The sequence below is a fragment of the Passer montanus genome, unplaced genomic scaffold, assembly GCF_014805655.1.
Source record: "Passer montanus isolate IOZ18808 unplaced genomic scaffold, ASM1480565v1 scaffold5, whole genome shotgun sequence".
In the NCBI taxonomy this organism is placed as follows: Eukaryota; Metazoa; Chordata; class Aves; order Passeriformes; family Passeridae; genus Passer; species Passer montanus.
In genome coordinates this window covers 4,824,958-4,841,789 of record NW_024369929.1, presented here as the reverse complement: position 1 = coordinate 4,841,789, position 16,832 = coordinate 4,824,958, and the positions used below count along the sequence as shown (strand labels likewise).

At 38.1% G+C, this 16,832-nt stretch overlaps 1 protein-coding gene across 9 annotated transcripts in view; it reads left to right on the top strand.

Annotated features, from left to right (window-relative positions):
- Nucleotides 1-16,832, top strand: part of TCF12 (transcription factor 12) — a 158,672-nt gene that overhangs the window by 102,350 nt on the left and 39,490 nt on the right. For all 9 annotated transcript variants that reach the window (XM_039723404.1, XM_039723408.1, XM_039723402.1 and 6 more), the window contains exons 8-9: nt 2,240-2,375; nt 5,602-5,654. In XM_039723404.1, coding sequence (XP_039579338.1) covers nt 2,240-2,375; nt 5,602-5,654 — 189 coding nt within the window. The remainder of the gene's footprint in view (nt 1-2,239; nt 2,376-5,601; nt 5,655-16,832) is intronic.

Sequence of the window (16,832 nt, the reverse complement as noted above, 5' to 3'; positions counted from 1 at the left end):
GAAATGACAGCTAGCACAGTGCTTCCCCCTTCCCCACAGGCTATGGAAAGAAATTTGCCTTCAGTCCTCTCGGTCAAGAAGGTCAAGTGTTGGCCGAAGTGAGAACTGGTTTCATTTCTTCTTCTGGCTAGTGTTGGTTTTGCTTTTCACAAAACGTTGCCGAGGTTTCTTGCGCAGTGTTCACCTCTTAAACTGTAGTAAATGTTTAGAATAGGATCTTTGCTAAATTGAGGTTTATACTGAGTAAGCCAGATATTCTGATTTTCATGTTTTCTGCGAAACAATAAAATCTTAACTATTTGACCAAAGTAAAAATTAGAAGACATTGGAACAGCCCACCAGTAGATTTCCCCCTGCATGTATTTGCTATATACTTTTGTCACCCTATCAGAGTATCTCATTTCAGTATGAGTTTCAGATTAAGAATTCTGTTTCAAAGACTGTTGTAAGAATAACAGAGAAGAAGTGAAGCTGAGAGGAAGCTATTTCTATGCAGTAACATTTTTAATAAATTTTGATCTTCACACTTTTGTATAAAATACTTAACACTTTTGGGCCTTCCTTTAGTTTGTGATGTGGCAATTCTTTCACATCCCACTCTATTCAATTAAAATATAAGATTTTTATGCTCAGATTAGTCATCAAACAAGAAAAGAGAAATTTCAATGATGATACAATGCAAAAAAAGAGCTTATTTTATATATATTCTCTAACTGTCTGAAGTCTTAATTTTCTGCTAATCCCAGTGCACAGTAAGGTAGAAGGCATTTAGTACCTTACTGTGGGCTGTATGAGTGAACCTCACCTTTCACATCTCCTCACACCAGACAGATCCGTTTCGATGGTCTACTATAGTCCAAAAATACATTTATTTATGAATGAGCTATTTGGGCCTCAGAAGGGAAGTGAGGAGAGGCAGGAGCAATGAGTGGCCTGTGCTGCTGTATCCCAAGCACTGGAGTCATTCCTGCCATAATCCAGCCCACAGCAGCTTTGGGGAAACCTCTGGAACCTGTGTGGGGACAAGGGCTCCTCCTGGAGAGCAGCTGCATGGGACAAGGAATGTTGGCTTGGGAGCAGCGAGGCTGAAGGAGGAATTAGGTGGGGTTTTGGTATAAAAGTTACTCCAGTTAGCAGTTCCTGTCTTAGCATCACCTGACAGTGAAATGTCAGTGCAGATGAGTCTAAGCAAGACATGCCCGTTGTCCTGCCAGCTGTGTTTACCCCCTTGTCTGGGAAGGCTGCACCATGTACTGCCCATGGCTGAAGAAATCCAATTCCTTCTGAGGCTGCTGCTTCCACGTGGCCTTAAACCACTGGCAAACATTAAGAGCAGTGTGTCTTTAGCTGTGTGCAGTGTGGAGTGGATGCTGTTCCATGAGGAATGCTGTATGCACCAGCCAGGAGTGAAACACGATGAATTTTTACCACCTGGTACCAAGAACATTTTCTGTACAGACAGTTCTATGGGTTTCTCTCCATGGCAGGATTTTCAGACTAAAGCTAAGCGTAAGATCACCCGTGGAAAAACTGTGTTGTTCTAAATCACCAACATTCATTTCAGTTTTACAGAGGAAATCCAAATAATCTGAGGTCAAACAATATACAATGCACTTGTTAAGTGTTTAGAATGTTTTTGTTTGTACTGCATGGGAAGGGAAGAAAAAGGGTAGGGGTTCAGCCACCTTGTTAGCTTGAAGTGTTTAAAATGTCAATTTTTCATGTTCTGTTCATTAATCTACTCTGTTATCTCTTGTGTGCATTTGATTTTTTTGGACAATTTTATTCCATGTTTTTATGAATGTAATCTAAGTCTTGATTTCTAAGTATGTGCTAAAACTTAATGTCATGCTATAAACTCTTAGCAGTTTTTATCAATTATGTTTATATTGTGTAATAGAAGAAGTGTTATATTGCAAACTAAACAAAGGATTATGATTTTTGTTTAAAATTTAAATATGAATTAATTATTTCAGATGTTTTCAGCTGAAATGGTTATGGCTTTCTGGAGGCTCACAGCTAAACTTGCTCTGCCTTTCTGTGTTATGCTATAGTACATACTCTGAACATTGATTTTAAAAAGTCTACATTTTTTTGAACTTTAGAACCTTTACTGAATCCCAGTAAATTCCTATAAATGCCAAGAGCAGTAAGTGTGGTTAATAGTTTGTCAGCCTGGCATATTAACAGCTGCATTGTTATAGAGCTTAATTTGACTTTTCTCTGTGTACTTTTGTAGTCTAGTCTGCTTCGGTCTGACATGGGGCTTGGCAGTGCAGGCCAGCTGTCATCCTCTGCAAAGCCTGGAACACCCTACTACCCATTTTCTGGCACAAATCAGCGCCGACGGCCACTTCATGACTCATCAGCTCTTGGTAAGTAATACAGACAGATTTAAACTTTTGTTCATGATGCTTCTCTGCAGACTTTTTTTTTTTAACAGTTCATTTAATATACAGGAGATTGCTCTGTGCTGAGCAAGTGAAATTACATCAAACTGCTATGTAGGAGAAAAACTGGAATTATTAACATTTTCTTTGAGATGCTAGCTTCGATTCAACACTGGTCAGTCTGGCTTACAAAACAAACAAGAAACTCTAATAAAACCCTTAATTGCAAAAGCAATAATGACAGATGGATAGGAGCTGATGACCAGCTGAGTGCCCTTAACCCGTGCCATCATTAACTCCTGGAAATGCCTGACCTTGAGGTCATTACCATTATTTAGTAGGGGAAGGACACAAAGGGGAAACAATTATCCTTTTATATGCTAAAAGTAACTTTATTCAGGGCAATATATAGTTCATTGTAATTGGTTCAACATGCCTTTAAAGATCTTAGCAATTGGAGGCTAGTAGTTTATCCTAAAATCAAACTACCTTACAAAATATGCAGGCAGGAACTTGCTTAAAAATTGTTATAATCCTGTGACAGTATTAGTATTTTAATCTGGGGATAGTTGGAGGTGAATGGAATTTTCATACTTGGTCATAGACAGTGGTAATATTTTATAGCTTTCTAATTCTGTTGAATCAGAATCAAGAATGAGCCAGCTCTTCTATAGTATCTGCTATAAGATTATTGTGAATAATTGGGTGTACAAATTTAAAAAAAATCTTTTTGGTATAAAAAGAGAGACTGTAACCTTATATTCTAGTTTACCATTATATTCTAGTTATATAATCTTATATTCTAGTTACCATATATTTAGGTGTTAGTATGATAGGTCATTAGAATTTCTCTAATTATGTAGTTGAGTCTTTAATGCCCCTCATTCTGTATAGGACTTCTATTCCATAGTAAAAATCTTGTTTGTTGGAACCATGTAACTCCAACCATACTTTGCCCAAAATAAAATTGTCAAATGCAAATTGCTTTATGAAGTAACTTTAATATTAACTACAACTGCAAACAACTTGGACACTAAAATAGTCCTGAACATGTTTGAAATTGTTTTTTAAATATTTGTTATTAAAATATACTACTTTAGAACATAATCTTATGTATCATAGGATCATTTAGTCTGAAAAAGCCCTCTAAAACCATCGAGTCCAACCTTTACCCCAGCACTTCCCAGTCCACCACTAACCATGTCCCCAGGTGCCACATGTACACATCTTTTAAATCCCTTCAGGGATGGTGTCCCCCACGTCCTGGGCAGTCTGTTCCAGTGCCCAACAGTCCTTTGAGTGAAGAAATTTTTCCTGACATCCAACCTAAATCTCCCTTGGTGCAACTTAAGGCCATTTTCTCTTCTCCTAATGTATGTCTGTATATATGTGTTTTAAAATACCGTATTTGTATGATCTTTTTACTTGTTGTCAAACCAACTGCTGTTTAACTTGGGGTTGGCTGTCTTTATGGAGATGGTTGTAAGTATTCCTGTTGCTCAGAATACCAGAACAAACACAGCAGTTCCTCACACCTGTTTCAGAAAAGGAACTCTCTTAGAAAAGTTCAGTGGAATTGTTTACAGCTTGAAAGGGTGGTTGAGCTTCAAGAGAAAAGAATTGTGTTTTAAGCTGCTGCTGATGGAGTTTTAGCCCACACTAAATTGGTTTTGGTGAGAAGCTGCTTACAGTAGTAACCTGCTCTGGGTTTGAGGGGGGTGTTGGAGCTGGGCACAGGGTTCTCCAGAGGTGCAGGGAGGTCACTGTGCTGTGCAAAGGAATAGAGCCTGGGAAGTTCCTGATATTATTAAGTGAAACAAATGGAAGTGAAGTGTGGAGATTTCAGAGTATATTTAGATTTTTCTTTGAAAGAGAAGCTCAGAGGGTATAAATGTGTTCAAAATGGTGATATTCCTCTTTCTGTCATGATTGAATTTGAGGCTTGTAGGGATATGGCAGGTGGTGGTTACAAATTCATGGAAATGTTTTTCAAGGAATGTCAGGAGGAGGAAGTAATCTTTTATCTCAAGTCTTTTCCAATAGCTTGAGAAAGTCTGAGTTTTCTTTTTTTTTTTTTTTTTAATGGACTTGTTAAGTGCTACAAATCTTCTGCCTGAGAATTTCTAACAAAGTCAAATTATGCCCATTTTATCCCCGAGAAGGAGTTGTCTGACCAGGATTATAACAAGCTCTTGTTAAATTTCATGTTAAATTGCATTGAAACCAACCAGTGTTCTCTTCCAGGTGACATTCTGAATCCAATGTAAATATGTTTTCCAAAAGTCCTTTTCTTTGTGAGCCCTATGGGAAATGATGAGAGTAAAGATATCCAGCAGATATTTCACCTTATCTCACTTTTATCATGTCATCATAAAAGTTCTGAATGAAAACAGAAAAATAAGAATTTTGTGGTTTGATTAAAGACTTTATTGGTTGACTGTTGAACTGGTAATCTTGCCAGATACTCATCTTCAAAAATCAGTTGATTTGTAATTTGCATGCAGAGTTTTCAGATTAATTGTATTAGCATCTGAATTAAATTGGTTCAGATTCTTGGTTTAGGTAGAGGAATTGCTGGGTACTTCTGTTATAATGCAATACCTACTGGAAGAAAGAAGTAGGTATCATACCTCCAACTTTACAGTTACATGCAAATTTGAGATGTATTGACTTTGTTACTTAAGGAAAGTAATTAGGTCATTAAATTTGCTGTTTATTTACAACCTTGGTTGACTCTAAAAACTATAGAATGTATATCACATTAGTATTCGTAGAGTATCAATCATGTCAAATTCCTTTTGGATAGTTCTGTCTTTACTCTGATCTGCAGAAAAGAAAACATTTCTCTTGCTAATAAGTCCCATTCTCCTCCTTGTATATCTCAAAACCATATTTGTTTCTTAGCAAGTGTATAAGGTCATAAGTATACCCTTCAGAGTAACTGTTCTTAGGAATAACTGTTTTCCTTAGGAAAAGAATTTAAAGTAACTATTTAGCAAAGCTGTATTTTAGAGGAGAACATGGTTATGTTACATTTTTATATTGATGTGAAAGACAAATCTCTTTGCCAGGGAATAAAAAAAAAACCAAAACAAACAGAAATTGGAAAATAAGACATTCATCATGGAAGGAAAAAACTGAGCAGTGTAGCTATTTATTCTTTTCCACCTGTAATGTAGATACTTGATGAAATGCTATTTTTCTTGTACAGATCCTCTACAGACAAAGAAAGTAAGAAAGGTGCCCCCTGGTTTGCCTTCTTCTGTAAGTACTACATTTTTTACTTGTAGTGATAAAAAATTGGCTCAAATAGCATTCTTTTTACCTGCCATACATACAAATTACTTAACTTCAGCACTAGGAGGGCTGTCTGCTGGACATGAGCAGCTAGGCTAGGTAATTGGGAGTGGTTCTGCAGGACTAAATACACATTTGATGTGGAATTTTTAGATTTCATAGCAGTGATTTGTAGCTCGCTCATATGCTCCTACCCACTTGTCCCTGTCATTTGAATTCCTCTCTTGGGAAGAGAGCTGGGCCAGGAGCTGTCAAAGAAGATCTCCTGTACAGGTCTTTTGATGTTTAATTAGTCATTATGTTGCTGAACAGGAGGACAGACAGAGATTAATAGCTGAGAATCTTAGAAATTTACATTTGTAATAATCCCAGTGGAGCTGAAGACATTAAGATTCGGAGGACATGTACAGCTCAGCTTGCCTCAGTAGGACTGAGGTTATTAATATGCATAAATCACCGAGTCAGATGTTCATTGTGAAGTCCTGGTGGATTTTAAAGCCTTCATTAAGCCTTTCCTAACTTCAGCCTAGCATCAGGAAAGCTTTCAAGCAACTAGTTTGTTGATCCCTCTTTGCTTGAAAATTTATCCTTCGAGAATAAAGGGCTTTGATAAAAAAGGTTGGAAGGGTTTTGGTGGAAAAATCATTAATGGCTGTGATAATCTAATGCTATAGGGGTGTTTTGTGGTATTAAATATGCTTTATTCTTAAAAGGAAGAAAATTGTTTATAAATGAATCTGCATTTAAAAATCCACGTGAAGTGAAAAATCCCCAGTGAAGTGAAGGACAGAATTATTTTTTCCCTTGCTCAGAACAAACAGGAGGGGAGGGGGAAGCTCCGCTGCCTTGCGGGATACATCTCTTTGTTGTGTAAATGGATGTTGGGCTTTTATTTGGCAGTACTTAACACATGGGCGCAGGTGCACTTGGATGAGTCATAACTCAAAGCCGGATAGGCTGAATAGAGCGCACTGCACAGGAGCAGAAATACAGCGGGAGCAAAATGGGGCTGAGCTTTTCATTTCGTACTGAGCCTGAACTACGCATGGTGTCTTCTCGTCCTCGCATCTCCCCTGTTCTCTCCTCCCTCTCTTTCCCTTCTTCCTCCCCCGGCTCACGATGACACAGACAGAACCCGGGATCTGAAATGCTATTTTAACAGTACTTCCAGATGGAGCTGAGATAGTGTGGATAGCCTGGGGCAGCTGTGCTCTGAACCTGCAGCCTACCTGGAAGCCAGGATTGCAGCTGCAGGCACTCTTAAAAGCTTTTGCTTGCATAAGCACTTGGGCCCCACTAGAGGCTGAATAGCTGCTTGATAAACAAAATGAACACAATGCCTCAAATCATTATTCCCGAGGCCAGGAATATTCTTCTTTCCCCCCTCCCTTTTTTTTCCCCCCCCTTCAGCAGCAGCTAAAAATAGTTTGGCAATTTACATTTTAACAGTTGCGTGTTATGTAGGGTGGCTTTACAGTCTAGCAGATGATTTCTGCTAGATTAACAAAAATATATTTAAAATGTCAGAGAAGCTGAAACACATAGCTGTGCAATTTTCGTGAAATTTATTACAGTAATTCTAGGCAGTAATAAAGCTTACGCTACATGTTTAATATTTAGTAGCATCAGCCAGGTAAAGAGATCATTTTGGAGAACGAAAGATTTCTCTCATTTGTCTTACCAGGCTTTAATTTTAACAAGCAGTATTTTTCAAATGGTTTTCATGTAATTCTTCTTCTGTACGAGTGGAGACAATGAAATGCTGATAGATTTTATTTGTATTAACATTGTACCAATCTGTGCAATTAAGTGCAGATTCTGCGAATAATCAATGATTGTGATGCTGCAGGTTTTAAGCACTGTTTCTCTGTATTTCAATGCTTTCACTGCTGAATAGAGCCTTGAAGTAAATGACACGTCATTAAAAAAATTGAGATACTGCGTATATGGAAGATGATACAAAACTAAATTTCACTGAGCATCATGAGAAATTTTAATTGAGTAGATCATTATAAGTGTAAGTGTAGTCTTTATTTTAAATATACCTTCCTAAGAAGTTGGAATGTATTGTGGGAAAAAGTTGCTTTAATGCAGAGAAGTTTAATTATAATATGAAAAGTCAGAGGAAAGATGATACTTAATTTTGTTATACAAATCTGTATTTTTTAATTTTTCAGTTCCTAAAATATTGGTTTCAGCAATGTTTTTGTTAGTATAAGACTGCCATGTCAACGGATACTCAGCAGTAATTTAATTTCCTAGATAACCGTAATTTAATAACAGTCTTGTAAGTAATAATGATTCAAAAAACCCCAAACAACCCTTCCTCTAGTTTGTTTCTTTCTCCCTTGGTTTTATGTGGTATTTTCTGAAATTATTTGTTTTGAGGTTTATCTTTTTTAATGTGTTCTTATCGGGGCCTAAAGTAAAAACAGTTACAGAGAAAAGTGCTGGTGAATTGCTTGGCTTCTTTCTGGAATGCAACTCAATCTGAATTTGTCCTCTTACTGTAAAAATTAAATGTTCCAGGCAAATGCATTTTTAAGTTTTTGTGTTGTAACTTGTTATGTGGTGACTCACTGCCCAAAACATTTTGGATGTTGACTTGCAAGCATTTATGTTAAACTACAACTACTAAATTTAAAGCACTCTGAGGAGGATACAAATTAAAAACCGTATTTTTTTTAAAGCCAGGTTTGAGTGAACAGCAAGGTTGCTATGTTGTTGATACTGTAGGGGGGGGCAATACTGTTCAGAGAGTTATATTGTCTTCAGAGATTGAAAACTGTTGTATTTCTGGGAATTCTTCTGATTGTAGGAGTTAACTAAGGCAGACACTAATAACATCATGTGACCTGAAAGCAGCAGCTCCTCGGCCAGGCAGAGCAGAGTGTCAGGGCTTCCAGAGAGCTGCTCCGGCTGCACAGGGAGAAGACAAACAAGTGAGGCTCTCTCAAATGCCCAGGGAGATCATCGCCCAAAAATGGATGGGCTGTGAGCAGAAATCTCCTCTTTACATGTGGAGTCAGGGAATATTTCAAACTAACATTTGTTATTAGTACCATAATCAGTGGCTATCACACGGTCATAATTCTAAGTAAAATAGTGTGAATATCTATCATCATTCTTTTGCTATTTAATTAGTGTCATATCAGCGAAATAACTGGAATACATTGTATCTGTTGATTTTTGTTAGAGAAAATGAGCTGTGACGTACGGACATAAATGGCTGCTTGTTTTCTGTGTAGTTTCTAATAAGTATTTTGAGTATATTAGGCTTTCCATAGTACCTGAGATGATCAGTTAATATTAAACTTGGAATTGCACTTATTTAATAAGAGATTGTCAAATGAGTATTTTCTGATACCAGGGATTCCTTTCTAAATTTAAACTTGTATTTTTCAATACATGTAAGACAACTTGTACTTTCATTATAGGGATTCCTCACATGTCACGCTCTGTGATGTGTATAGTCCATGGGTGGTAATTTCTTGCAAGAACTATTTACGGTGCAAAGACACAGCAAACGATGTTTGCATGCATAGAACTACCTCCCATTTAAGGTGCTTTTCTTTCTGCTTTTCTGCCCGTCTTTTAAGACTGAGCTTGTAGAGATGTTTCAAAACATGTTACATAAATATACTAATGGTACAAGAAGAAAAATAATAGATGTTACTCCCTTCTGTGTTCTCTCCTTCCTCTACCCATCCTAAAGGGTAAAAGGAGATTATTTGAAATGGTAGAATGGGAAGTATCTTCTGAATGATTATCTGAAACCAAGTTTTTGAGAGTTTAAAGTTTAGACTGTATTAGAAATAATATGTTCACCACACTGAATGGTCTCTGTCAGTATTAGCAATTTCCATGTCTATTGAAGTAGCCTGGTGTAAAGCAACACCATTGGAATACTTTATGAACTGTGTGGCTCTGAGTCAAAACTTCAGAGCATCCTGGGTAGATACTTCGTGTGATGTTGAACTGACTGTGATGTTGTGTTTAACTGACTTACTAGGGAGACATTTTTTGCTAAGATTTTTTTTCCCACTGTCCACAAACAGTGCCCAAATGTGAAAAGCAGGATTTAGTCTGTTCAGATCTGTTCTGAGCCGCCTTGCACAGTCAAGTGATACATTCAACTGTCACTTGTCTTTAATAGCGAGAGCTCTCAAAGCCAGCAGGAACTCTCCTGACCCTCTCCTCTCTGCACTGCTGTGTTTTGGAAAGCAAGTTAAATAATGAAACTGAGTAAATAAATCTTTATGGATAATGCCACACAGAACTTAGGATTTCTTCCTCAGTACACAGTCTTCCATCTTCTGCTTTATGCTTGTTCTTTGGTCGCTTGATTTATAGAATAAAGTTTTTAGGGACTTGCTAAGTACTGCTTTTTAAACACTGTACCTGAACAAAATGCAAATGTATAAAACATTCAACCTCTAAATTTATGTTACAAACCAAGTAAAAATATTTGAGATTTTATGTTTAACAAGAAAAAGGTCTGTTTTTCTGGTTAGATTATTGTAGGGGTTTTTTTCAACATGGCCTTTATTTGATATCTATCTGAAAACTGCAGTAGCCTCAGATTATAGCATCCCACCTGCTCTTTGCTACATGAGAACATTTAGCTGTCATTAAACAACCAGGCAGCCCATTGCAAAGTCTTGCTATGAGAGTTCAGCTCGAGTTCTCATTGAATTAGGGTGAAGGTACTTGAGCAACCCTCTCTTAAAAGCTTTTTTAAAAAATTGCAATCAGATTATTTTTCCAAACTAACTGTCCTATCATCTGACTGTAGTAAACTAATGTAAGGTTGCTTAATTGAGAGATCTTCTCTGAAGATCTGAAAATCCCGTGTATATATAAATCCATGATGGATATATAATGATGTCAAGTAATTTCTCTGTGTTTGAATTTACTGCAGGTATTTATTTTTGAAGTTTTCATAACATATCAAAATGAGTGTATTGGATGCTCTTAAATTAGAGTGTAGATTTGCATAAAAGAACCTTAAATTTTGTGTATAGTTAAAAAAGATGTTATTAAAAAATACTGAGTTGCAGCTCATGTTATTTAGGGAGAAGTTAGATGGAATTTCTGCAACTCTGCTTTTCCTCAAAGATGAATGTGTCCATTACCACAAATTGGTGTGGTGTTTTATAACAATAGATAAGGATGGAAGCTTTTCTGAAGACTATTTCTTACTATCTTTTGCTTGGTAATACTTGTGGCTTTGGTGGGAAGATGTTTATAATGCTGGAAGTGAGCTGGGAAAGTAGTGAGGAATGTTGTGTTGCTGCACTTCCATGGGCTGTTGAGTGGTTTCCCTTCGCTTGCTTGCTCAGCCCCAAAGTGGGGCTGGCTGCTTTGTCAGAAATGGCCAATACAAAACCAAAACAAATGCTTTTTCAAAAGAATGGTACTGAAAGTAAAGCACTGCATCATTTTCAAGTGAAATTTCAGATGTAGATGTGACTTTACACAATAAAGCAAAGAAACTGAATGACCTCCTATTTTAGTGCCACAGTTGCTCGTGACATCAGGTTTTAAAACCAAGCAAGTTGTTCCCATCATTTTCAAGTGAAATTTCAGATGTAGATGTGACTTTACACAATAAAGCAAAGAAACTGAATTAAATGACCTCCTATTTTAGTGCCACAGTTGCTTGTGACATCAGGTATTATAAAGTAAGCAAGTTGTTCAGTCTTGGAGATATAGTTGTGGGATTTCATTCCACTTGAACCGATAGCTAGGATTAGTTGTTAGTTCTTCCTTTCTGCAGGGCAGGGGCGAGTTCCCGATTCCGGATGACAGAAGGGCTGTTTGGCTTGTGGGAGCTCTCGGCTTCATTCGCAGAGCAGTTCAGCCGAGCAGCGAGCTGGAGGGCGGCAGGGCGCTCCGTGCCAGGGCGCAGCTAGCGCTCAGCGTTCGGCCTCGCCATGTTCCAGAGCCCCTCAGAGCCAATTTCTGCCTCGGCCTCGCAGGCGTGCGCGGGCCGGGCCGGGCCGGCCGCAGGTCGGGCCTCTGGAGCCCCCTGCAGGCCGAGGGCGCCAGCGCAGGGCCGGGCACGGCCGGGAGGGAGGGAGCTCCGGGCCGGGCAGGAGCAGGGACCCCGCAGGCACTCGGACATCGCCCCGGCCCGCTGCTGTTGGTGTGCAGGGATCTGTGCTTCAGGTAGTCTCGTGCGAGTTCCAGTAACAGGAACTATCCACGGAACTGCCGTGCTGATTTATCTCAGGGTTTAAAACTCTTTGAAGGTCTGCATAGGTTTCTAGGTTGGAGAGGTTTTTAGCACGTTTTGCGGTGATTATCTGGCTTCTGATAGGATAGTTTATTGCCTCAGGATAGTAAACATGTTTGTTTATTTTTAATGCAGATATGGGTGGCTAAGAACTTCCTATAGGGGCTTTCAAACTGTAAGTGCTTTGTATTTCCCGAAAAATAGAACTTTCTGAACTTGAGCAATATCCTGTCAAAGTTAAATTTGAATGGTTTTGAAACAAATTTTAAAATTCCTCTAAGAAATTATTTTGTGGTTTATTCTGAAGAATAGGATATGCAACATTTTTTTCCTCATTCTTCCCATTCCAAAGAAATATTTCTTAAATAAGTTAAATATCTCATAAAATTGGATAAATTCAACTTGAATATTGAATAAATTCATTATTATGTAGAGAATTACTGAAACAGAAAAGTCCTAGCTGCAGTTTCCTATTAAAAAAATAGTGTTTTTTTTACTCATATCTGCCACAGCTAACTGGAGTTTTTTGCAAGGGAAAAAAAAGAGCCCAAATCAACAACAAAATCCCCAACAACTACCGCTCAACCTTATAATATTGCAAGGTGAAAGTAGTGGATAGCAATTAATATCCTTTTAATTAGTATTTACTGTCTATTTGCTATCCCTTCAAACTCTTTCTTTTTCCCTGGTTATAGTAACATGAATGTTAAATCTGCAGTTAAACACAAACCCTTTGAAAAGGAAAACCACCAAACTACTTTAGCTCTTGTGTAGATTAGCAAATTAATTTGCATAAAACACCAGCCTTTGGATATTGGCAGGAGGGATTGCCTATAAAATTTAGTCTACTGGGTTATTTTAAATTGCCTTCCATACAGCTCATCTGCTCCATCTCTGTTGAGCAGCATGCTTAGTGGCTGGTTAACACAGAAGGCTATCCTTCCAGGATTTTAAAATAAATTAACATTTACTTAGCTGATGAATTACATAGAGGACAGTATAATAAGCATTGTGTTTTCCCCTGAAAACAGCCAGGTTTCTTTCTTACAGCTTGAAATCTTGTCTGTCCTGACAGCTACATTATGCAGCAAATTCAATGCATGGCTTAGCAATGGTCCTAACTCTGGCTTGCTATAGTTAATCATCATAAATGTTTGGCTTTAAAATAAATTATATTGGGAATCCAAAGATGTATAGAATTTTTTTTTCTGAATTTTTGCTGGACAAACAGCTCAAAATTACTATGTATATTTTAGATAGCAACAGGTTGTTCTGTATTGGTTCCAGTCTGTCTCCTGTTCAGGTTCCCATTTTCTTAGAACTGATAAGAACTTTATCACTTGTGAAACTTCTGTTCCTCTGTTGAACGTGGTCGAAATTGATAAGAAGTTCCAGCCTTGGACAGTGTGGGGTAGAAGAGAGAGTTCTAGGACAGTTACCTTTGCCTTATTTCCAAAGCTAGAAGGTTAGCCTAACCCCTAAGAAAATAATGGAAGCTGGTAAGAACAGAAGATTTGGTTTCCCCATGGAAAGCAGGCTTGGGCTCTCACCACGTTACTGGTTTTTCCAACAAGACTGAAGCTAGCTCTCCACAAGGAGATACTTGATACTGGGGTTTGCACATCACAGTTGCTTTTGTTGGTGAAAGAAGAGCTTTAATTTCTAGTAGCACGTAATTGAAAAAGATTGGGTGCTTTTTGTGTTAGAACAGACACATCTAAAATAACAAAACTGATCAAAGGCATTAACCTTTTTAAAGCATTTTAATATTTCAGTTTTGTGGAATATGTTTGACTACAGAATGGCTCATCTGTTGAGACAGTTATGTAACTATCTTTCATATGGTATACCATTCAGTAATCTGTGGAAATTGTGTTTATTTTTTATAAATTCAAGTGATGAATTACATATGCTTTATGGTATATTTGCTTTGTGACTCTGACAAATGGAACAAAAATGTATTTCACATACAAGTTTGTTTTCAGGGAGAGTGTGTGGTTCATTCACAAAATCTCTTAATGTTAAGATCGTCTTTGAAAATATTCTTTTACAGGTAGCATCATTTATTTTTAGGTCAGTATTTCACTCTGCATCAGCTTTCATAATCTCTTTACATACTTTAGGAACAGGCAGTTTATTGTTTTTGACACACACTACAGGGTCATGAGTGGAAACAATTCGGGCTACAAAGTGCATGTCAGTTCAGTGCTCCTCTGCTGACGGCATGTCTGTCTGAAATCAAGTTTAAAAAATTGGCCCTGTCTCCAGCTGACTTGTTTTGTCAGGCTGAGTCATAAGATTAACCCTTGACTTGTCACCAAGGAAAAATGGAGTAAACAACTGTACCCGGTACAGTACCACTTATCCAGCTATGATTCATTTCACTGTAACATGATTCTCTTAAGAAAACAAATTTCAGAGCAGCTGTTGCTTGGCTTAAATGAGGATTAGAAAAATTGCAACCACAAAACAAAAACTTGCTTTGGACTTCGGGAGCTTTTGGAATAGTTACCTGGTAGCAGTTCCTGCAAATACAGAGTTATTGCTAACAACATAGTATTTTTTTCAGCAGTCTTTCAAATTCTTCCATTTTAGGTTCATATTTTATCCTGGTGAAAGTGAATTTACATGGTTTCAAGTTTGATATGCTGATGCAGTTATGGGCTGATCCTGTATGGTCAGTCAGTGTACCAAATGTGAGAAACAATGTTTCCATACAGTAAATGTAGAGCAGATACAGTGATACCTTTCAAGCATTGGGCACTCAAGATTTTATTCCCAATGATGTAAATGAGTGTAGGACAAATAATTTCCTTTTCAGTAAAATGCAGTTGTTATCCTTTTGATTTGTAGGGAAGTAAGCCAGGAGCAAATTCATTTAGTGACTCATTATGGAGGGACCAGTTTGTCTCCAAACAGACGTTTGCAGTGGCGTTCCTCAGTTTTATTGATCATATTGTTGCTTTTGTCTTACCCATGTGCTGGTGAGCAAGGTTAATGATTTACTTCTGCTGATAAATGTTAATAGTGTTAGTAAACATTACTAGTTAATATTACCTATGTATTTTTTGTTACATTGCTCTGTACAAGTATAGGGCAGCTGAACACAGAGCAGCCTCCCACCAATGCTACACAGTCAAGTTAGGTTTCTCTGCTTGATGTTTTTAACATTTTTCCAGTTGCTTATATAGAGGTGGATAATGGTTATTATCTGAAGGGGGCTTGATTATGCTCTTCATCTCTAATACAACTATTTTGAAAAAACTGGGAATGTGTGCATGGAGGTGCAGTAGCAATTACAGCTATGTTGGTGATAGTCTTCAAAGAATTGACTGCAGTTACCCTGGAAGTACTTCCAATGTTTCAAAAGTTTGCATGCTAAAATTATTTTTAAAGGGTTCTCTTACTACTTCAAGTCTGCAAGCTAAAAGTATCTTTTGCAACTTTTCTAAGTTGTACATTATTCTGAAGTAGTGTTTTTAATCTAGTGCACTATAAGAAGTAGCACATGCAAAGATCTGAAGATCTTTTAGCATGTCTCATCTGTAGACTCCTGAACATTAGTGAGAAGCTTTAAGGAACAGCATTGTTAGCTGCGAATCAAAGGTTCTTAGGGACTCTCTGGGGACTGAAATGGGTCTTTGTGGTCCCTAGGGAAGAAGGAAGCCGCCAGTCACTCTGCAGGCCTGGCAATTTAACAGTCTGCAGTATAGTGATGTTCTTTTTTGCAGCTGCTGCTGCTACGCCTTTTGTATTGGAGAGGAGTTTGGTTCAGATATCATTAGCTTTGCTGCATAGTTAAACAGTTCTGGATGCGTAGTTTGACTTGCAGTAAAAATGCAAGTGTTCTTCAGCAGATGGAAACTTCAGGATGTATTTGCCAACATACTCTGAGCACAGTAGTCTAATTGACTGGAAGAGTTCACTGAAAAAACATTTGAAGCTTGAGATGGGAATATTTTTTGTCAGTGTGTATGTATTCTGTATATTTATAGACACTACAGTAGTTATGTCTGAGATAATGGACATTACACAGAGATTTTTATCTGATTGTAGTATTCAGCTGCAGTCAGTTTATCACCCTTGTGGATCTTTTTAGTTCAGAGGGTTTCACTGACACACAAGGTGCTTGGCAGAATGAACCAGACTTCTGCAACTTGGTTTCTCTCCCTGCAAATGGCTGAATTGAACTTTACCCATTTTTTTCCTTATCCTGAAATATTTTCCTGCTTTTGTCAGGAGGAAGGCAGGGAGAATTCACAGCATTGGCAGTAGACACAACTAGAGGTGGAGAAACGTGGTTGTGTGTTAACCTTTTTTTCCCTGGATTAAAGTCAGTATCTGACTTAGCAGAAGCTCAGTTAATAACCAGCTGTGTTCACTTGTAGAAAATAAAAAACTGTACGCCTCATTAAGAGTTAATGTTAGATGATGCCCCTGCTCAATGAAGAAAGCAAAAAGGCCTACCAGGCATTGATAGGGTGCAAATATTGAGGGATCTCTGTGCTGGAAGTTGCAGTCTGTGTGCTGTATTGAATAATTCACGTTTTTGTGATGCCATAAAGTTTCTGAGGTCCTCTCCCCTTCTCTGCCCTGTCTTGTATGGCACCTATGTGTGCTTTGTTCATACAAAACTGTATTATACAATATAAGGGGACCCTGGACTTGTGTTTCCAAGAGAATCCTTCCTTATAGTTTGTATACCCCATCTTAAAGATGGATTTTGGATTATTCCATACCGTGAAAATATTTACATGATTTTTATTTTTTTTTAAACCCAAGCACCTTGTGTAGGTGTTGTCTGTGTCCCTGCCCCAGGCTGCCCGGCTCGGAGGGGCCCGGGAGCGCGGGGTGCTCGGGCTCTCCCCGGGGACTCGCTCCCAGCAGCTCCCCGCGCCTTTGGGAAG